At 48.6% G+C, this 21671-nt stretch overlaps 2 protein-coding genes across 10 annotated transcripts in view; one reads left to right on the top strand and one right to left on the bottom strand.

Moving 5' to 3' along the window:
- The first annotated feature begins 895 nt into the window (after window positions 1–895).
- GINS2 (GINS complex subunit 2) lies at window positions 896–15810 on the top strand. The gene is made up of 5 exons (XM_033219213.1): window positions 896–1062; window positions 2306–2420; window positions 7581–7680; window positions 10613–10739; window positions 10943–15810. Exons 1-5 carry the CDS (start codon window positions 973–975, stop codon window positions 11066–11068), a joined length of 558 nt encoding a protein of 185 aa, XP_033075104.1. The 5' UTR covers window positions 896–972; the 3' UTR covers window positions 11069–15810.
- Window positions 13048–21671, bottom strand: part of GSE1 (Gse1 coiled-coil protein) — a 508837-nt gene continuing 500213 nt past the window's right edge. For all 9 annotated transcript variants that reach the window (XM_033219205.1, XM_033219204.1, XM_033219206.1 and 6 more), the window contains 2 exons: window positions 18183–18286; window positions 13048–16807 (listed from right to left, as the gene is read on the bottom strand). In XM_033219205.1, coding sequence (XP_033075096.1) covers window positions 16673–16807; window positions 18183–18286 — 239 coding nt within the window. In that variant the 3' untranslated portion in view covers window positions 13048–16672. The remainder of the gene's footprint in view (window positions 16808–18182; window positions 18287–21671) is intronic.

The raw sequence follows: 21671 nt of genomic DNA, 5'->3' as shown, positions 1-21671 counted from the left end.
GATTCTGACACAGGTGAGCTCCAGACACCGCTCTGGCTTCACCTGCTCCCACTGTGCAGGGGCAGCCGGTCCAGCGAGCAGGTGAGTATTTGCTCAGGTGGTGCAAACCTGCCGCTCCTGTCTCATCTGGGACTGCTGCCAAAGTGCACATTCTGAGCCCCTGCTCTGAAGTGTCCGAGATGGAAGCTGTGGGATGGGATGTAGGAATCTGCATTTTTATAGATTTTTTAAATAATGTGTGTAGAGAGGGCAGAAGATTGTGAAATTAATGGAAACAAGGTCTTCCCTCATCGCTCTGTCAGCCCAGGTGATGCCTAGTCCCGGGCCCCGTGCTGAGTTTGGGCCAATAAATGCATGTATTCCTGGTCTGGCACGATGGCTCACACCTGTAATCCCAGCACTTTGGGAGGTCGAGGTGGGAGGATCGCTTGAGGCCAGAAGTTCAAGACCAGCCTGAGCAACATAGGGAGATTCCCAAATCCACGAAAAGTTGTTTAAAAATTAAAATAAAATAAATGCTTTCACTCTTGGTCCCACGCAGAACGCCGGCGTAGAAGCGGCCCGGAACCCCACCCCCGGCTCTTGACTAGGGCTGTTTGCGGCGGGCGCCGGCGGGGAGGCGAAGGGACACCAAAGCCGCAGGAGGTCCCGACAGCGCCAGGTGCTCGCCCACGGGCGGGGCGGAGCGGAGCCGGGGTGGGGGCGGGGCCTGTCCGCGGGCCGGGGCGGGGCCAGCGCTCAGCCTCCCTTGGCCTTGCCAGTCCGCGGGCTCTTTGCGACCGCGGTCTCCGCCCCCGCCGCCCGCAGACAGCGCCTATAGGCTGTCTACCGCGTTCCTATAGGCTGGCGCAGGCCGTCTTCCGGCCGGGGCGGGCTCCCGCCGTGGCGCGAAAACGGCGCCCACTGCGCCTCCTCCGGGACGCTGAGGAACCCGAGGAGACCGTGGGGCTCTGGCCTGCCGCTCGCGCCGCCATGGACGCTGCCGAGGTCGAGTTCCTCGCCGAGAAGGAGCTGGTTACCATTATCCCCAACTTCAGTCTGGACAAGATCTACCTCATCGGGGTGAGGCCCGGGCCCGCCGTGGGGCGCAGGGCGGGCGCCGAGGGGAGGGGAGGCCGGGCTGGGCGCGTCCGGGGCTCCCGCGTGGCCTTCAGAGCCGGGGTCGCGGGCTCGCCCTGCTCCCGCATCTGCGGAGGCCACCACTCTGCGCTTGACTCGCCCACCGCAGTTCCCGCTTCTCGGATGAGGAAAGCGAGGCTGCTCTCGTTTGCCAGTGGCCCCGAACGCCTGGGTTTACAGGGCCTTTTTGGTTTGTTTTTTGGTTTGTGAGACGGTCTCGCTCTGTCGCCCAGGCTGGAGTGCAGTGGCGCGATCCAGGCTCACTGCAGCCTCCGCCTCCCGGGTTCAAGCGATTCTCCTGCCTCAGCCTCCCAAGTAGCTGGGACTACAGGCGCCCGCCACCACGCCCGGCTAATTTTTGTATTTTTGGTAGAGACGGGTTTCACCATGTTTGGCCAGGCTGGTCTCGAACTCCTGACCTCATGAGCCACCCGCCTCGGTCTTCCAAAGTGCTGGGATGACAGGCGTGAGCCACTGCGCCCGTCTTGTTTATATGGTAGAGATGGGGCTGGCCTCGAACTCCTGGGCTCCCCCAGGCGAGCCTCCCACCTCGGCCTTCCAAAGTGCTGGGATTATGGGTAAGAGTCGGCTTTACCTCTGTTTGTTTGTTTTTGTCTTTATTTTTGAGATGGAGTTTCGCTCTATCGCCCAGGCTGGAGTGCAGTGGCGCCATCTCGGCTCAATGCAGCCTCCGCCTCCTGGGTTCAGGTGATTCTCCTGCCTCAGCCTCCTGAGTAGCTGGAATTGTCAGCCACCGCGCCCGCCTGGTTTTGCGTTTTTAGTATAAGGGAGGCACCTTGGCGCTGGGAGTCCTGGAGGAGGAGGGCAGGCTCTGTACCTGCCCAGACCCACCTCCCCGCACCCCAGGACCCCAACATTGGGGGTGTGAAACCTATTCTGGAGTTGGAGGGTGCAGGCGGGAGAGGGAGCACCCCTGACCCACTCCGGGGGGGATTTACATCCCCCTCCGTGGAAACGCCGGAAGGACTGTGCTCCACGCTCGCAGTTGTCTCGGAGTCGCTTAGGAGGTGCTTTGTTCTGAGTCTGATAACAGTTGGGTTTTTATTATTTACATTTGGACTTCAGCCTCTGCAATGCCTTGCCTCTTATTTGATAGCAGTGACGCACAGTAATGCTTTTTTTTGTTCTTTTTTAATCTTACGGGGAATTGTTTTACTTTTGTCAGGGGGACCTGGGGCCTTTTAACCCTGGTTTACCAGTGGAAGTGCCCCTGTGGCTGGCAATTAACCTGAAACAAAGACAGAAATGTCGCCTGCTCCCTCCAGAGTGGATGGACGTAGGTAAGGATGCAGTGGAGACTGGTTGACGAGTCGGTGGGGCTGGGCTTGGGATGATACCCTCTCCCAAGGGGTGGAGGCATGGATCCTCCTTCCTGACTAGGTCCGTGCTTCCTCTGTTCTATTATCCGCTGATCAGCTGAAAGGAATACTTCCAGATTCACCTCTCAGCAGAGTCTGCTAACCAGAGTTACTAATGTCATGTTAGGTTTTGGTGTATGTGAAAATTGTAGTTTATTTTTTGAGACGGGTCTGACTCCATCACCCAGGCTGGAGAGCAATGGTGCAATCTCGGCTCACTGCAGCCTTCACCTCCTGGGTTCAAGTGATCCTCCTGCCTCAGCCTCCCAAGTAGCTGGGACCACTGGTGTGTGCCACCACACCCTGCTAATTTTTGCGTTTTTGTAGAGATGGGGTCTTGCCATGTTGCCCAGGCTGGTCTCAAACTCCTGGGGTCAAGCGATCTGGCCACCTTGGCAGATCTGCTGGGATTACAGGTGTGAGCCACTGTGCCCAGCCTATATTTTAATGTAAGATATTTCAATTTGCTTTAAAATAAATATATGACCTTAAAGAAGCATTTGTTTTAAATTTTTAAAAGTTAAGTATAGATTAGCATGTTGAGAAGCAGTTACACAGAATGCATGAAAATAATATATCACAAAAGGATCGAATATTATTCAGCTATAAAAAGGAATGGAATTCTGATACATGCTACTGCATGGATGAACCTGAAACATCTTAAACATCTTGCTGAATGAAAGAAACCAGGCACAAAAGACCACGCACTGTATCACTCCATTTGTATCAACTGTCTAGAATAGGCAAATCAATAGAGACAATAGATTACTAGTTGCTTAAGTACGGGGGTCTTGCTTTGGGTGATGGAGGGATTGTGGAGTTTCTTTTTGGCATGATGAAAATTGGAATTGATTGTGGTAATGGTTGCCCAAGTCTGAATATACTAAACACCATTGACTTGTACACTTTGTTTTTAATAGCCCGCAAGTGCTACTAAAACTTGTGTGTGTGTGTGTGTGTGTGTGTGTGTGTGTATATATATATGTATTTATTTATTTTTTAGTGGAGATGGGGTCTTGCTATGTTGCCCAGGCTGGTCTCAAACTCCTGGACTCAAGTGATCCTCTCAGAGTGCTTGTATTATAGATGTGAGTTGTTGCCCCTGTCCAGAAGGCTTTTTTAGCAGAGAGACCCACCAGGCCTGGCTCCATTAGTGCAGCATCCTCTCCAGGCCCCTTGTTTAAAATCAGTCTCTGGCAATTTTGTTCCATCCAGACCCAAGGTGATACATGGCAAGGGCCTGTTTTATCGCAGGCTAGAGTCAGAAGGTGTGGAGAGTTCACCTTGAGCTTTTTGCCTGGGCTGGAGCCGTATTGTGGGAACAGTGAGGCACCAGTCTATAGACCCTACCCAATAGCCTGCTGCCTCCTGACTTCTGCACCACAGATAAGTCCTGCCTGTTCGGGGCCGGGCACAGTGACTCACGCCTGTAATCCTAGCACTTTGGGAGGCTGAGATGGGCGGATCACCTGAGGTCAGGAGTTCAAGACCAGCCTGGCCAACATTGCAAAACCCCGTCTCTACTAAAAAATAATTAGTTGGGCATGGTAGTGGGCGCCTGTAATTCCAGCTACTTGGGAGGCTGAGACGGAGAATTGCTTGAACCCGGGAGGCGGAAGTTGTAGTGAGCCGAGATTGTGCCATTGCACTCCAGCCTGGGAGACACGGCGAGACTCCGTCTCAGGAAGTAAAAAAAAAAAAAAAAGTTCTGCCTGTTCTGGGACTTCATTTAAATGGAATAATCTATATGTCATTTTTTTTGTTTATGCCTTGTGTTATCTAACACTGTTTTTGAGATTTACCTGTTTATGTTCTTGACACTGGGACACAGAGCTCAGCTCCCAACCCCTTTCTCCACTACCTAAACTCATATCCACACTACCTCGTTAGTTCTTCCATTGCTGGATACTCTCCATACTATATATTTGTTCACCGATTCTTCTGTTGGTAGATATTTGGGATTCCCATTTTTGGCTTCTAAAAAACATTGAGAGACAGGATTTCTCTGTTGCCCAGGCTGGATTGCAGTGGTTATTCATAGGTGTGATCATGGTGCATTGTAGCCTCCAACTCCTGGGCTCAAGCGATCCTCCCGTCTCAGCCTCTCTAGTAGCTGGGACTACAGGTGTGTACCAATGTGCCCAGCTCATTTCTGGCTTTTGAGACAGAGTCTCGCTCTGATGTCCAGGCTGGAGTGCAGTGACTTGATCATGGCTCACTGCAGCCTCCACCTCCTGGGCTCAAGCGATCCTCCCACTTCCGCTTCTTGAGTAGCTGGGACTACAGGTGTATACCATCACACTCAGCTAATTTTTATTAGCTCAGTGTGAGCTAGTCTCACTTTGTTGCTCAGACTGGTTTTGATCTCCTGGGCTTCCACCTCGGTCTCCCAAAGTGCTGGGATTACAAGTGTGAGTCACTGTGCCTGGCTCATTGTGGCCATTAATAAGGCTTTTGTGAATATTCTTGTCCAAGTCTTTTCATGGATATGTTTTTTTCTCTTGGGTAAATAAACACCTAGAATGATGGACTTGCTGGATCTTAGGGATAATGCTTAACTTTGTAAGTAACGGCCACCTGGTTCTTCAAAGCAGCTGAGCCTTTATCCTAAAAGAAATATGAGTTCCTATTGTTCCATGTCCTGGCCAAAAATTTTGATTGTATCTTTATTTGCTAGAAAGGTGGACCAGAGGTGTTTCATAAGCTGATTCAGATGTTAATGAAAGGATCACTCTTCTGTGTAGAGAAGGTCCGTGTGATAGGAGCAGAGCAGGGAATGAATCCAGGCAAGCACTGAGGGTGGCCTCTAGCTGATGGAGGTAGGAGATGTGGTGGGCGTCTAGGTGTGTTTTGAAGGAAGCAGCAGCAGGATTGGCTGAAGGACTGGCCATGGGGTGTGAGGGAGAAGAGTGAAAGCTGACAGCCAGGCTGTTGGCTGGAGGCCCAGAAGGAGAGGGAGTTGCTGTCTCCTGAGGTGGGAGGCTGCAGGAGCAGGCTGTGGGCTGCAGTGGGTATCAGGAGTTGGGGTTTGAACTGTTGTGCTTTCTGGATATCCAGAGGGAGGTTACGGCAGCAATGAGATTATTGAGTCAGGAGTTAGGGCTCAGGGGCTGATGGGAGTATAAATTTGGAGGTCTTTCTGAGCACGTGGGTGGTATTTGGATGAGGTGGTGTGGATATGAGTTTAGGTAGTGGAGAAAGAGGTTGCAAGCTGAGCTCTGTGTCCCAGTGTCGAGAGGTCAGGAGGAATTGCCAAGAGGGAAAAAGGGGAGCCTAGTGCGTTCAGAAGAAAGCTCAGAGGGATGTCCAGGGAGGGCCTTCTTTTTAAGGCAGTATCTGTTAGTGTGTTTGGGAGGATCAAGCAGGGAGGGGATAGTGATCATTCAAGAGCATGAGAGCTGCTGGAGTGCCTTCCTGTGCAGGTGAGAGGGTCCAGGACACCTGGAAGGCTGGTCCTCGAGTGCATAGGAGCTACGCAGGGAGTTTGGGGGATGGGGTGGCATGTGGGTCACACTCAGCTGAGTGTCAGGTGAGAGGTGGGTGTTGGGTTGAGGTGGTGCTGGTGGCAATGAAGAGAGGGAAGAGAGGGTGAGTAGACCAAGGAACTGGGCCAGGATTGTAGGACGGCACCAAGGGCCCTGGGGATGGGTGGTTGGCCCTTTACAGAGGGACCCTGCAGCGTAGCTGTGCTCCGTGCTTGTCCCTTAGCTACATTCCACAGTCCACACCCAGGACAGGTTTCTCTGCAGAGGGGAGGGCTGAGGGAACTGGAGCATGTGTGAGCACAGTGCCGATGCTGGTGGAATTGGACACAGCTGTTTGATTCTAGATGCTGGGCTTTAACCCCTCTAGGATACCATGCCTCCTCCCGGCTGGGGTGGCTTAACCCTCCTAGGCTATTTATCATGCCCAGGCGAGGGTGGCTTAACCCTCCTAGGCTATGTATCATGCCCAGGCTGGGGTGGCTTAACCCTATGATATTGTATATGATATTGTATCGCTCCTGGGCTGCGGTGGCTCAGACCCCTAGGATATTCTATCACACCAAGACTAGGGTGGCTCTAGTTTTGTAAGTTGTCTTGCTCCCTTCTGAACAAGGCTTAGTATAAATAAATTTAAGTCACTGACTACTTTGATCACTTATTGCATCAAAGGTAAAATACCAGGTATGGTGACTCACTCCTATAATCCCAGCACTTTGAGAGGCTGAGGCAGGACGATCACTTGAGCTTAGGAGTTTGAGACCAGCCTGGGCAACATTGTGAGACCTCGTCTCTACAAAAAAATAAAAAAATTAGCTAGTTATGGTGGCATGTGCCTGTGATCTCGGCTACTCCTTGGGAGGCTGAGGCAGGAGGATTGCTTGAGCCTGGGAGGTTGAAGCTGCAGTGAGCTGTGATGTTGCCACTGCACTCCAGCCTGGGCAGGAGAGAGAGACTGTCTCAAAAAAAAACAACAACAGTAAAGTACTTTGCTGTTTCCCTAAAAAAGAAAACAAAAACAAAAAACACAACAAACATCAAACTTTTGACTCGAACATTTTTTTTTTTTTTTTTTGAGGCGGAGTCTCGCCCTGTCGCCCGGGCTGGAGTGCAGTGGCCGGATCTCAGCTCACTGCAAGCTCCGCCTCCCGGGTTTACGCCATTCTCCTGCCTCAGCCTCCCGAGCAGCTGGGACTACAGGCGCCCGCCACCTCGCCCGGCTAGTTTTTGTATTTTTAGTAGAGACAGGGTTTCACTGTGTTAGCTAGGATGGTCTCGATCTCCTGACCTCGTGATCCGCCCGTCTCGGCCTCCCAAAGTGCTGGGATTACAGGCTTGAGCCATCGCGCCCGGCCTACTCGAACATTCTTTTTAGGAATATGTTCTGTAGGCCAAAGGAGTGACAAAAATTTACCTTTTGGAGAGAGAGTTTCAAGGAGGCCTCAGATCATCTAGTTAATGATACAAATGTTATCCCAAAATATTTTTTCATGTATTTGCTAGTTGATGATGTATTTGCCGGATAATATTGGCACTAGGTAAATTTGGAAGGTTTAATAAATATCTATGATGGTAAAATGTATTAACTTTTAAATTTCAGAAAAGTTGGAGAAGATGAGGGATCATGAACGAAAGGAAGAAACTTTTACCCCAATGCCCAGCCCTTACTACATGGAGCTTACCAAGCTCCTGTTAAATCAGTAAGTAGATCTCACCTCTTTGAGGCCACACCCAAGACTGGATGGACTCGCCATACTCTTCCTCCAGCCCCCGCTTTTCCTCTCCGCTTCTCTGCTTCTTGCCTCAGTAAGTGGCAGCACTGGCCACCCTGTTTCTCAGGTCAGTGACCAGAGGTCATCTGTGTACACATACCTGCCAGGTGCACTCTGTCTGTGTGTCTTTCTCTCTGTTCTTTCCCTTTCTGTCTCATTTTTCCTTTTCTCCACCCCCTGGTGAAGCCCTTGGCTCTTTTTGTTCTGCCTCACATCACTCGACATTGGACCCCAGTGGGAGCCACCAGCATCTCACAGAATCGGCAGTAGCCATTCTTTGCCACGTATGTGTTTTATTTAGCACAGCTTTACTCCCGTTTCTCCTTGTAGTAGGTGGATTTGAGGTTTTTTGTGTCTTTCGCAGCAAAGGCCAGAGGACTCGCATTTGCCTCTGCCCTTGGTTTACAGGAAAGCCCATTTCCTGGCAAAATCATGCTGTAGTAACCCCATAGCTTGTTTGCCTTCATCCACACTGGCTCCTCTCAGCTTCCCATTTGTTCTTCACATCACAGCCAGAGTGGCCTTTGAAAGGCAGAACTGCCATGTGACTCCCTGCTTAAAATCCTCAGTCTTCCCTCTAAAGTCCTGAGCATGGTGTTCAAAGCAGTGTGCAGCCTGGTGCGTCCTCCCCCTCCCTCTTTCACCCTCTCTTACAGCTCTTTCCTCTGCTTCTAGCGGGCTCAGGCTCACACTGGCCACTGTCACTTCTTTAAGAATTCTGACTTTGCATATACTGTTCTCTGCCCTGTAAGTCCATCCTTTCCCTGCTTGTGCTCACCTCCACTGGTTAGTATAACATGTCTCTCCTGGGTTCAGCATACATGTTCTCTTGGCAGCTCTACACGTTGCTATGGCATTTGCCAGCAGTAATTTTCTTGTTTGTCTGGCTGTGCCATCACATGTACCCATTCTAAATGGGCAGGGACTGGGTCTCGTATGCATATGTCCCCAGCAAGATGCCTGGGGCTCATGTTTGTTGAGTGAAAGAGTGAAACTAGTAAAGAAGGCAGACAAGTGGATAATTTTGCTTGGGAGATACTTAGAATGTCATTTGTACAATGTCAAGCTTCTGAAGCCCCCTGGGCATCCTTTAACTGGGTTCACGAGCAGAACTAGAACAAAACATTGGGACACTAGTACTACTGCATGCTGCAGAGCAGCAGGAAGGCCTGGGGGCCCACCGAATGGCACTGCTGAATTTAAAGGAAGACTTGGGGACACAGCATGGGCTTGTGCTTAGGCTGATATGAGGCTGCAGTCAGCCCATGAGTTTCATAAAAAGCCAAGAACCAGCAATGCACCAAGAACCAGCAAACGCCACCAAGCAGTGGCGTTTGTCCCATAGGCCTGGTTCCTGGTGTGGGTGGGGGAGAGATACGGGCCTGGGAGCCCATAGTGATCTTCAGTGTGACCAATGCTTTTGACAGTCCATCAGAGCACAGTAAGGCCAAGTGGTGCCAGAGAGGGCTCACAGAGGTTTGCTGGGAGGGCAGACTTGTAGGAGGTGGATGGTAGGAGAGAGGTCAGTGAGGCAGGAGGAGCTGATGTGCTCTGGCACAGAGTGTGAAGGACCTGGTGTAGCCAGGCAAGCAGAGGTATTTGAGCATGTGTAGTACATTCGTGGGAGCAGAGGAGTGGAGGCATAGATTCTGCTGCAGTGACCAGCCCCTGGGAGGGGCATGTGGCCTCAGAGGGACCTGAGAGAGACTGCAGTGGTGGTGGGGACAGTAGCTGGAAGGGAGAGGATCTATAAACAGGCTAGGTAAGAATTTGGCATTAGCTAGGTGAGGGGGCCTATTCATGTTTTGTTTTTGAAGTTCAATATGTATGTAGTTTTATCAAAAACCTTGTTTTATAATTCATTCGGTTAAGAGACTTAATTTTACATTTGTTCTGCAGTTCAGCTGATGAGGAGTTGGGGTCTGTTGCTCTTTAACCTGCTGTTCAGAGCACAAGATCTAAATGTTTGGGGGTTTATAAATAACACTCACCACGTAAATTTTGTACCAGTGATTTGCCTCTTACTAATCAGGAGTTATTGGCAGCATATGGAGAGAGAATGTCTAGCATAACCTGTAATGCGCAGCGACCAACAATACTTGCTTCTGCTTTTATCTTGTAGTTTTTCTTCCAAGGTTAGTTTACAATATTTCACAAAGGGAGCCTCAACTTTGTGAAAGCCTTCCTTCAGCCCTTGCTGACTTTGAGCTTCTAGCCAGAATTTTGCTATGTGTAGGTGTGCTCGCTGTATACTAATTTGCAGTTTCTTCTGTGATTTTTGAAAATTGTTTTTGTCTTCTCTGAAGAGCAGGAGAGTCCCTTCCCTTCAGGGCTTTTATGAGGATAGGAATGCCAGGTAAAGTGCTGAGCCCAGTACCTGGCATGGAGCTGGTGTTCTGCTTCCTTAGGCTGTGAGCCCTGGATTCCTGGTGGGGAATAGGGAGATCTGCTCGACACTCTGTAAATAAGGAGCAATAGAACTCGACCTTTGAGCCAGCCCTTGAAACCGATTCCTTGTAGATGGAGGTTATGCGGCACAGAACGCTGTTAGCCTGAGACAGAGGGTTCTGACTTAGAGCTGATTCTCTACTAATTTTCTTAGGTAAACAGAAGTCCTGTTCAGCAGCCTGCCATGGGATAGTTACTGTGAGCAAAAGAAGCACCATGTGGATCACTGCCCAATGTCCTTGGCACCAAGCCTAACTGCTACACATCTTTACATCCTAAAGTTGAAAACAAAGCAAAACAGACTTGCTGAGTCTAGAATAGCCAGAGTATTTTGCCTGAAAAGAGCCACTCTATCCAGAATTGCCTCAGCTTACTGTGTGTTCCCTGACTGACTTACCCCTTGCTCCTTTAGTGCTTCAGACAACATCCCGAAGGCAGATGAAATCCGGACCCTGGTCAAGGATATGTGGGACACTCGTATAGCCAAACTCCGAGTGTCTGCTGACAGCTTTGTGAGACAGCAGGAGGCACACGCCAAGGTAGGTGCTGCCTCACCTGGGTGCTGGTGGCCTTGATGCTGCATAATTTCACCTGGCCTCCTGTCTGCTGAGGCTATTACAGGCAGGCATTACTAGCTGTGCTTTTTAGAAAGTTCATTGGTTTCTTATTGTTATTCGGTCGAGTTTACCTTTTTCTCAAAATCAAAACTCCTTGGCCAACTTGGTCTGTTTTCTTGTTTTAGCTGGATAACTTGACCTTGATGGAGATCAACACCAGCGGGACCTTCCTCACACAAGCGCTCAACCACATGTACAAACTCCGCACAAACCTCCAGCCTTCGGAGAGTACTCAGTCTCAGGACTTCTAGAGAAAGGCCTGGTGCAGGCGGCTTGCTGGGGGATGTGAGTGCTCAGGACGTGATGAGGTACTCGTGGTTCTGGAGCTCTAGAAACACTTTGAATGCATGAAAAACGTGTGATGGTACAAGGAATGGATTCAGGACATTGTGGAGAAGCAACAAGTTGTGATTAGTCCTTAAAACTTAGCTCCCTGGGACATTCTTCAATTGCACATCTGTTTCTAGAAACCAGCCTTTTTTTTTTTTTTTTTTTTCCCTTTTGAGAAAGAAAAAAGCTTTAGGCAAGTCAGTTATTCTCCCTAGCAGAGCCACATGGGTCTCCTGCGTGGAATCTGTCGCACTGGGACAAGTGTTCAGTGACTGGTGGGTGTAGATACAGCAGGAGTGCCATGTGGCCCACAGCTTTTTCTGCCTTCTTGATCCTGGTTTCTTGGGCTGAATTTGGACTCTCCCGGAGGTGGCTCAAAGGGAAGGATGGCAGATGGTGCAGCTAACAATGCTGACCAGTGCTTTTCCTCTAAGCCCTGATGCACAATAAACATGGACCCAACCTAACTCTTGAGTCTTTAGGTTTTGTCCTGCGTAACTACCAAGTAAAAGGACTGAGCCTGTGGCTGAGATGACTCAGTAAACTAAACTGAGGCACACAGCAGTCAACTGGAAACTGCAGACCAACACCTGGGGTGTCTCGTTCTCTTGGCTACTTCTAGCTCAGGTTTAATGGGTTTCTTATCAAGAGGAGAGTCAGGAAAAAAACGAAACCAATGTATTGAGCACGAGTGACACTTAAGACAATGCTAGAAGAAAAGTCAGACTTTTAACGCTGCCCTGATGCATTTAAGGAAGGATTCTTTGTTGTAGGTAACAGTGGGCTCAGGGGAAATTATTTTTTTTCCTAAGAAAATTAATTTGTAGCATTTTGGAATTGTTAGGTCCTTTACAGAAATTACATTACCTTGAGAGATGAAATGATTGAGCAGCATCATGCAATGGATAGAAGGTTCTGTAACCAGCTTTAAAAAAAACTTTAATTTTTGGCCAGGCACGGTGGCTCACGCCTGTAATCCCAGCACTCTGGGAGGCTGAGGCGGGTGGATCACGAGGTCAGGAGATTGAGACTATCCTGGCTAACATGGTGAAACCCCGTCTCTATTAAAACACAAAAAAATTTGCCGGGTGTGGTGGCACGTGCCTATAGTCGCAGCTACTTGGGAGGCTGAGGCAGGAGAACGGCTTGAACCCGAGAGGCGGAGGTTGTAGTGAGCCAAGATTGCGCCACTGTACGAGAGCAAGACTCCATCTCAAACAAATTTTTAACTTTATTTTTAGACGGGGTCTTGTTCTGTCACCCAGGCTGCAGTAGAATGGGGTGATCGTAGCTCACTGCAGCCTCCAAAGTCCTGGGTTCACACAATCCTCCCACCACAGCCTCCCAAAGCACTGGGGTTCCAAGCATGAGCTGCCATGCCTGGCCAGCCTATTTTTGGCTGGACACCAGTGGGCCAAAAGCAGTGGAGTGCTGTTTGGGGAGCTCTGAGAATGCACGTGTGACAGGCTGAACCTAAAAAGACCATTACCCAGCTTCGGCCCTCCAGTGTCTAGCGTGCTGTGCACTATTGCTCCATGTTGCTGCCCACGTGTCCCCGCCAGGCAGGTGTTGGGGGTTATTTGGACCCTGAAGGGTCAGACCTGGAAGACTGGGACCAAAAGATGAGATCTCCATAATTTAAGGTGCTGTTCAGAGTTGGTTCAGGTCCTAAGACTTGTTCTTTCATCTTACCCTTCCTCGGAATCCTGCTTTCATCTGGGGATCTTTTAGAATGAAACTACTTGTTATTGTGGAGGGCAAGCGGTCCTAATGCCCTCCTCTTAGAACCTGAACCAGTCAAGGCAGCTGCATCTGTCTACGTGCTTTATCTGTGGAGATGTATAGTTATGGAGCTTTTTTGGTTTGGCCTTGTTTTATTATATCATAAAAAAGATTGTCCTTTTAACATGATTTAGGAAGATTTTATTTTTTTGGATGTTGTCAGAAATTACAGCAATATATTCATAAATACCTAATTACTACATTCAACAAATAATATTACAATACAATTAATTCAAACAAGTACACTTAGAACAGGTTTAATTTCACAGCATCTAAACTGCCCCCAGAGTGACCGAGGCACCGGTGTTCCTCCCTCCCACCTGTGTATGGGTTTACTGTTCTAGAATTAAGCACAGGGTACATACAAAATAACACCAATTAGCATGGTCTTCCTCAGGTCAAGGCAGAGTTAAGGAGTTTTTTAGGTTAAGCACTGGATCGAAAAGTTGGGGACAGGCTACTGCAAGTAGTAAGAAAGTCAACAGCTTGGTTACTTGAAAGAGTATAGAGATTGCTAAGTGACTAATATACACTTTAAAGAGGAACAGAATTGGTTTGTGCTGACCATCTCCATCTTGTGGTGGATCCCTGGAATTTTCTACACTCGTGTGAAACATGTGGCTCAGGGAAAGGGGGAGTGGAGTATCTGGTTTGAAATTCAGCTTAAGTTTTGAGATTTGGCAGTATTATGAGCTACTTGAGGAAAATACCATTCTGCTACAAACTGCAGATTCCCTGTTAGAATCCTTCACTGCTGAAGGTGTGGGCTCCTTTTTGATGCTCTCTGAATACTCTTCATGGTACAACCTATCAGAATGTCAGTCCCAATTCAGTGCTTTATTCCTTTAAGATTAGAATGTAGACTAAAATGTGGAAAATCCTGTCTTGGTCACTTATCTGAGACAATTTATTAGGAACATATCTTATCGTCAGTCTGGCTCTGATTATATGAAACAAAGAAAAATAACTTGTTTCAATGAGGAACCAGATAATTTACTATTGGAAGGTATCCCTCTGCAGAGGACAGATGGCAGCTTCCTTCCAGGTAATGTAGGAAGATGGTTGAAGGACCGAGCCGAGGGCTTCACATACATTCTGACACACAGGTGGCATAATAGACTCCAGAGCGGATTTGACGTATTACTCAACGTGAAATAGCTGAACAAAAAACTTAAGAGATTGCATGTCAACTTTTAAGCCCAACTGAAAACAGATTTAGGTGCTACTGTGTTGAGAATCATCTGAAAGTAAGTTTTCAAAGTACGAAACTGATTGCTGGATGGGAAAACCATGATTGGGTACTGAGTCTTGGGTGGTGTGCTTTCATTTTTGAGAAACACTTCTTACCTTTTTCTTAGTTTATTCGTGTTGCCTCACTGGTTTGTATTCTGATTGTCGTATTTCTTGAGCAGGAGTACTCAAATCGCCACAAGTAGGTGGAAGGATGGGGAGACTGGGTGAGAAGCTCAAGGACCGGGCAGAAGTGGGGTTTCCCCTGGCAGGGGAGAAGCCAACTATTGCTAGCACAGTGACACTGCTTCCACCCTGGGCAGACCCCTCATGGTGTACCACCTGTCCCCTGTGCTGTCACAGAAAATCCAACCAAGGGAGCGCCCCTTGGTTGGTAAGGGATGAGCTATGGAAGGGAGCGCCCCTTGGATGGTAAGGGATGAGCTATGTTTTTAAGTTATCGGATCTACTTTTCCCTTTTAGCCAAGGCCGTTACCAAAAGCATCCAGACATCTGGGATGGAGGAGGAGGCCTGAGAGCAGCAGTGCTAAGATGCAACTCTTAAGCCTTCAGACTAGAAACCTCAAGCAGGTTTTCAGTGGAGAAATCCAGTGAGATTTTTGCCCTGATCGTTTGTAGCCGACTCCCTCTGAACACCTGTGGGACATGCTGAGCTCCCAGTGTCTTTCGAGGGGAGGCTGCAGCACAGCCCCTCGAGTTCTCTTCCAGCCGCTTCTGTGGAGAGGAAGGCGCTTGTTGACTGCTGATAATACTGGCGGTACATTTGTCTGAGTTTGCTAATAACTGGAAGATTCTTGGCAGACGTACAAAGCAAACTGTGCGGGGGCAGATAAAGCGACACGATGCCAGCTGTTCTGCGCAGCAAGAGCTAGAGCCGAGGGCTCTGCCGCTGGTCACAGCAGTGAGCAGCCAGCACACAGGTCAGGCAACCTGCCCTGAGCTCAGGCCTCCACCCCCCAGACCAGTGACTGGCAGCCCTGGCCTCTGGTGAGGGCCCTTGGGAGCAAGAGAGGCCTTCTTGATCTAAACACTGCCTCCACAAGCAGTAACTAGGACAAGGAGGAAGACTTGCCCATTACTTTGCCTTGGTGTGATGAGCCCAGTTTCTGACCATTCCTGTGCTTATCACAGTAAGTTCAAAAAGGAGGGGTTCAGCTCAGACCTCGTGGCTTTCACAAAGCATTGCATTTAAATAAAGCCTCTGACGTTCCTATTCTGTACCTGCTCTCACACACTTTAGAATTCTATCACAGAAATCATTGACTTCCTGAAAGATTTTTAAGAGCCCCCACCCATGTGTGCACATGATTGTCACACATAGGTTCTACGGACCTCCTCCCTTGATAGCAATGGGTAATATTTGCTATTAGCTTGTCCAGATGCTGGGGGCGGGGAGGGGGAGTGGAGGAGGTAAGCAGTAGCGCATGGCTTTCTACGGCAGCTTCTGGTGCAACTCAAACTAAAAATGAAGTGATCGCATAGGCGCCAGTGGTAAGCTCTTTTACTTTTCTTCTTCTTTAATTTTTAAAAACACTTCAATATTTTAATGTCCTGACCAGCAGCAGTACAAACACTAAAAGCAAGTTTTTTTTTTTTTTTTGCCCAGAAAAACAAAACAAATCCCCCAAACCACATATTAAAAATGGCAGGCTTTTTATAACAATAGTTAAAGTAATAAAAACATACAAAACTTTGTTTTTTAATATATATACACAGTACAAGGCTGAAGCACCTTTAACTTTTCTCTCAAAATGTACGTCTGTATGAAAACCCCACCCACTGTAGCAACCATCTAGTGGGTGTGAAGCTGTGTATACACAGAGCTCTGTACATGCTCCCCACGGAGTAATAAAAAGGTACCTTCAGTTTGTGAATTGGTTTTATCTTTAGGTAAGAGCTTTTCCAGGGAAAAGCCTTTGGGTTGCTTTGTGTGCTCCTAGGACTTGCTGCTTTGAAGAAAATTTTGCGGGAAAGTAAATGAAACAAATAAGCCCTTTTCTACTTACAATGCACCCAACCTTTTCAGCTGAAGCAAGTTTCACTCCTGGGAGGAATGAGACTGGCCCCATCACTGCGGCAAAAGGAAACTGGGCTTGAGGCGTAGTGACATGGCAACACAAGAAAGAACAGAACCGGTTTGATCCACTCCTCGGCACAGGGGCTGTCAATGATCACGTTTTAGTGTTGCTAATGGAGCCTTCACGTTCAGATTAAGAAATAATGTGGGCGAGGAAGGACTAAAACCACCTTTAAAAAGAAAACGTATGGGCAATCCTACATTGGTTGCTCGCTGAATGACAATGTTGATTCAATTGCATTGACGTCAAGGTGAGTTCATTCTTTTTTTCTGGAGCCTGGAATCCTTTGCTTCATGCATGGCACATTCTCATTTTGTAAGCTTCAAACCTCCCAGTGAAAAATATTAAATATTCAAGGTAATAAAATAGATAATATTTCTATACTATAGGTTCGGCCTAGTGCAAGGGAAACCGTCACCTGGGGTATCCCTTCAGGTAGCCCCTAGGCCAGTGCATTGCAGGCAAGGCAAGGCACTTTCGTAAGTGGTCCAGTTCTGCCTGGAGCCGCTCCCGTTCTGAGACCATCTTCTGTTTCTGGCTCCTCAACTCCTGGAGAGAGGGAAATTTGCGTCAAAACCAATGCATTTCCTCTGTAAGGACAAGCATGTGGTGTACAAACATGCTGGAGAGAATGGCAAACCTACATTTGAAAATGTCCCGGCCGGGCGTGGTGGCTCACGCCTGTAATCCCAGCACTTTAAAAGGTTGAGGCAGGCAAATCACCTGAGGTCAGGAGTTTGAGACCAGCCGGGCCAACATGGGGAAACCCTCATCTACTAAACATAAAAAAATTAGCCAGGCGTGGTGTCATATGCCTATAATCCTAGCTACTCAGGAGGCTGAGGCAGGAGAATCACTTGAACCCAGAAGGCAGAGGTTGCAGTAAGCTGAGATTATGCCATTGCACTCCAGCTTGGATGACAATGAGACTTCACCTAAAAAATAAAGTCTCCTTTTCAGCCTGTGTTCTGTCTCTGGTTCTTCCAGAGTCTTAAGAATCGGCGTCTGCTGCTGTCTTGGCTCAAACTCGGAGTTCTTGGAACCCCCAGATGTAAAAACTTTGGGAGTGATCTGAGACCTGCTTCCCATCCCTGCCCCACAAGGACGTCTGCTGGGCCAGTCCTGCTAGTGTGGCTGTGAGCCGGGTGAGATGGTTTCGGTCGCTTCAGCTTCCCTTCTCTAATAAAACCCTGCTGCTCTCCTTAGCAAATCACGGTAGGGGAGACCGATACAGGCAGTAATTCATTCTGCAAACAGCATCCCTACCTTTCCAGGATCAATTTTTTTTTTTTTTTTTTTTTGAGACGGAGTCTGGCTCTGTCGCCCGGACTGGAGTGCAGTGGCCAGATCTCAGCTCACTGCAAGCTCCGCCTCCCGGGTTTACGCCATTCTCCTGCCTCAGCCTCCCGAGTAGCTGGGACTACAGGCGCCCGCCACCTCGCCCCGCTAGTTTTTGTATTTTTAGTAGAGATGGGGTTTCACCGTGTTAGCCAGGATGGTCTCGATCTCCTGACCTCGTGATCCGCCCGTCTCGGCCTCCCAAAGTGCTGGGATTACAGGCTTGAGCCACCGCGCCCGGCCCCAGGATCAATATTCTATGTTAACAATATTTCCTTCCTTAGCTAAATCCTAATCAACCAGTGTCTGAATTTTCCCCTTTAGGAGACAGTGGTCTTGCTCTGTCAACCAGGCTGGAGTGCAGTGGCATGATCGGAGCTCATTGCAGCCCTGAACTCCTGGGATCCTATGATCCTCCTGCCTCAGCCTCCCAAAGTGCTGGGATTACAGGTGTGGGCCATTGCATGCAGTCCAAATTGTGACCTCTTAAGAGCACATTTCCTCTTTGAAACTTATCTTCATGGTGCTTCTGAGCCCAAACTCAAAAGGTTGCGTGTTTGAACGTTTCTGTCCCTTCCCAACTCACCGCCACGCTGTGGGAGAGCTGCTCTGCTGTCAGGCTGAGGCTGTAGTGCCGGGCCTCCAGTCGTCTGCACTGTGTCTGCAACACCTGCCGTTCCAGATTTTGCTCTGAAAAGACAAGAGATGGTAATGTATCTTCTGTGTGCAGGGGCCCCAACGTCTGGCGAATGCTCTCCTCTTCACACACTGCCCAGCAGAGCCCAAAACCTCTCTCCAGTGCAGCCAGCAAAGGCCTCTCCTGTGGGCCACAATGTTCCCAGCCCTTTGAATTGTACCAATAAATACATAAACATCACTAAATTAAGCCCAATACACAGGAATAAAGACAAAGGATCCAGGACTTAAAGGCAATTTGATACAGATTAGAAAGAAATTTGATGGCCTTCAAATGCATCTTTCAAAAACAGGCTTTCAGTTTAGGCTGCTGGAAAAAGGCCAGAGTAAACTTAAAGCACAGATTTAATTAATAAAATAAAGCCTCTGCTCTACCAAAAGATACCAGGCCTAGTTTTAATAGGAGGGTGACTTCCAATCTTTAAGGACAAATTCCTACTTTATACAGAGTGTTTCAGAGAATGAAAAACAGGGAAAGTGCTAACAATCTGGATAACAAAGTACAATAAAACTACAGTCTAATACTAACAACGAACATACGTTAAAAATCCTAAAAGTACTAATGAATTTTAAACAATAAAACTAGAGTCTAATACTAACGAACATACGTTAAAAATCCTAAAAGTACTAACGAATTTAAGGATGGAGCAACATCAAGAAAAAATTCAAAGGATGAAAAACTCCGGAAATGGGAACTTTCACTCTTTAATGGGATGCTTTAAAGTTGCACAGACAAGGGCCGCACCAGTGCCTCTCTTTGGCAGCACTGGAGTGACATGACAATCAGACAAATTCAAAAGGAAAGAACCAAACCTTGTATTTGCAGGTTTGATCATCTGTGATTCCTAAGATCTAAGGAATAACCACAGGCAACATAAAAAAAATCCAGCCAGACGCGGTGGCTCACGCCTGTCATCCCAGCACTTTGGGAGGCCGAGACGGGGGGATCACGAGGTCAGGAGATCGAGACCATCCTGGCTAACACGGTGAAACCCCGTCTCTACTAAAAATACAAAAAAAACTAGCCAGGTGAGGTGATGGGCGCCTGTAGTCCCAGCTACCCGGGAGGCTGAGGCAGGAGAATGGCGTGAACCCGGGAAGTGGAGCTTGCAGTGAGAGGAGATCCGGCCACTGCACTCCAGCCTGGGCGACAGAGCAAGACTCTGTCTCCAAAAAAAAAAAAAAATCCAAAGACCCCCAAAATCTGTGATACCTGAAACTAAATCTAGTCAAAACTTCATGTACAAAAATGATATAATAGTTTTTGTACCATATTCATGGACAAGGATGCTAACTAACCACGTCTGTAAATTCAATGCAACTGAAAATCTAACAGGACTCTCTTTGGGGGTGAATATAATGTGATCCTAAAATCCTTGGGGGAAAGCCATGGGCTAAAAACAGCTGAGCAGTAGCTGAGAAGGGGGTGGTCAGCGCAGGTCATGACTAACAGGCAAAGCCAGGCCCAGCAGGTGTGGGAGTGAGGCAGGGAAGACGGCGCCCCACACATTGCCAGGACAACTGGTTGGGTGGGAAAAATGCAGTTAAGATTTCTGCCTTACTCCATACACACAAACGAATCCTACGCGGAACAAGAAAAAGCCGAACTCATAGAAGAAAATACAGAAGAATAGCCTTAAAGCCTTGGGATATGGAAAGAATTCCCAATACCACACCAAAAAACCCACAAAACCAGAAAAGATGGAAATATTTCATCTAGGAGAGTTTAAAAATAACTGTGTATTGTTTCTGGATATATACGAGTGCACTTCAAGAATAGTAACACGTAGTGGGGAGTGGTGGGCAATAAACTCAAAAGATTCCACGGGAGGAGGAAAGGAAGTGAAATACAGGATTTGATGCCCTGGGTGTAGCTACATGGGCATTTGTTTTTAGTATGGAGAATACTTTTCCAGACCAAGTTCTGCCAGGAGAAAAAAGGAAAAAAAATTTTTTTTTTTTTTTAGACGGAGTCTCGCTCTGTCCCCCAGGCTGGAGTGCAGTGGCGCGATCTCGGCTCACTGCAAGCTCCGCCTCCCAGGTTCACGCCATTCTCCTGCCTCAGCCTCTCAAACAGTTGGGACTACAGGCACCCGCTACCACGCCTGGCTAATTTTATGTATTTTTAGTAGAGACGGGGTTTCATTGTGTTAGCCAGCATGGTCTCAATCTCTTGACTTCGTGATCTGCCAGCCCCGGCCTCCCAAAGTGCTGGGATTATAGGCGTGAGCCACCGCGCCCGGCCAGAAAAATCTACTTTTCTAAGTATTTGAAGTGGTTGACATTCATAATCAAGTCTTTGTATTTGGTGGTATTTATAACACTCACACGTGATAATAAAGAGTTCTCTAGGACATATTAAATCAATTGCAGGTGGCTGTGGCCTGGCCCAGCTTTTGTCAAAGCACATACCCAGCAGTGCCCGTGCAGTAAGGATGGTGAGTGCAAAATGAAGGCTGGGTACCTCTGCTGTTCCCCAAAGGGGCCTTTGCAATATCCTAGAGAAACTGAGGAATAGAGGCAGGAGGGTGGCGTGCAGTATATAGGAGCATCAAATGGTGCAGCGCCCAGCTTCATGGCCCCACTCCCTGGCAGGGGAGTTGTGGCCTGAATCCGCCTGGTGCTGTGGCTTCCCAGGAGGGTTGGCGTGCACATTCCCAGGTGGGATCAAAACATCCTGGGTAGGCCGGGCGCGGTGGCTCAAGCCTGTAATCCCAGCACTTTGGGAGGCCGAGACGGGCGAATCATGAGGTCAGGAGATCGAGACCATCCTGGCTAATACGGTGAAACCCCGTCTCTACTTAAAAATACAAAAAACTAGCCGGGCGACGAGGCGGGCGCCTGTAGTCCCAGCTACTCGGGAGGCTGAGGCAGGAGAATGGCGTAAACCCGGAGGCGGAGCTTGCAGTGAGCTGAGATCCGGCCACTGCACTCCAGTCTGGGTGGCAGAGCAAGACTCCGTCTCAAAAAAAAAAAAAAAAAACATCCTGGGTATTCTGAGAGGCGGCGAGCCTTTGACTAAGCCTTTGCCAGGAGCCCATCTTTAAGGTGCTTGGCTAAAGTAAAGGTAGCTGAAAACACGACGCACCCATTGGCCACAGAGCAATCCTTGCAGTGTGGGGAGCCTGTCACCGGGCTAGAGGCATGCTGAAGCAGTGACCAGGCCTAGCTGCGAGGGCTCAGCAAATCAACTAGGTCATCTCCCAGTACCCTTACACGAAACAGGCTGACATCAGCACTGATGCAGCCAAAGAGCAGGGCCCACATGAAGAATGGCAGGTGCCACCAGAGCTGGCATCGTGGTACCTGGATGCCCTAGCAAGACTGGCTTCAGGTTCCAGCATGGGACATCACCACTACCAGAAGCCGGAAGAAACTT

The sequence above is a fragment of the Trachypithecus francoisi genome, unplaced genomic scaffold (genome assembly GCF_009764315.1).
Source record: "Trachypithecus francoisi isolate TF-2019V2 unplaced genomic scaffold, Tfra_2.0 Lachesis_group10, whole genome shotgun sequence".
NCBI classification, from domain to species: Eukaryota; Metazoa; Chordata; class Mammalia; order Primates; family Cercopithecidae; genus Trachypithecus; species Trachypithecus francoisi.
Note: the sequence above shows the minus strand (reverse complement) of the source record. Positions and strands in the feature narration are given on the sequence as shown.

Excerpts from the sequence above, each read along its gene's own strand:
- GINS2 (XM_033219213.1), top strand. The coding sequence starts at position 973 with ATGGACGCTGCCGAGGTCGAGTTCCTCGCCGAGAAGGAGCTGGTTACC. Across the intron at positions 1,063-2,305 it reads ACAAGATCTACCTCATCGGG|GGGGACCTGGGGCCTTTTAA; the intron begins GTGAGGCCCGGG and ends TACTTTTGTCAG. Across the intron at positions 2,421-7,580 it reads TCCAGAGTGGATGGACGTAG|AAAAGTTGGAGAAGATGAGG; the intron begins GTAAGGATGCAG and ends TTTAAATTTCAG.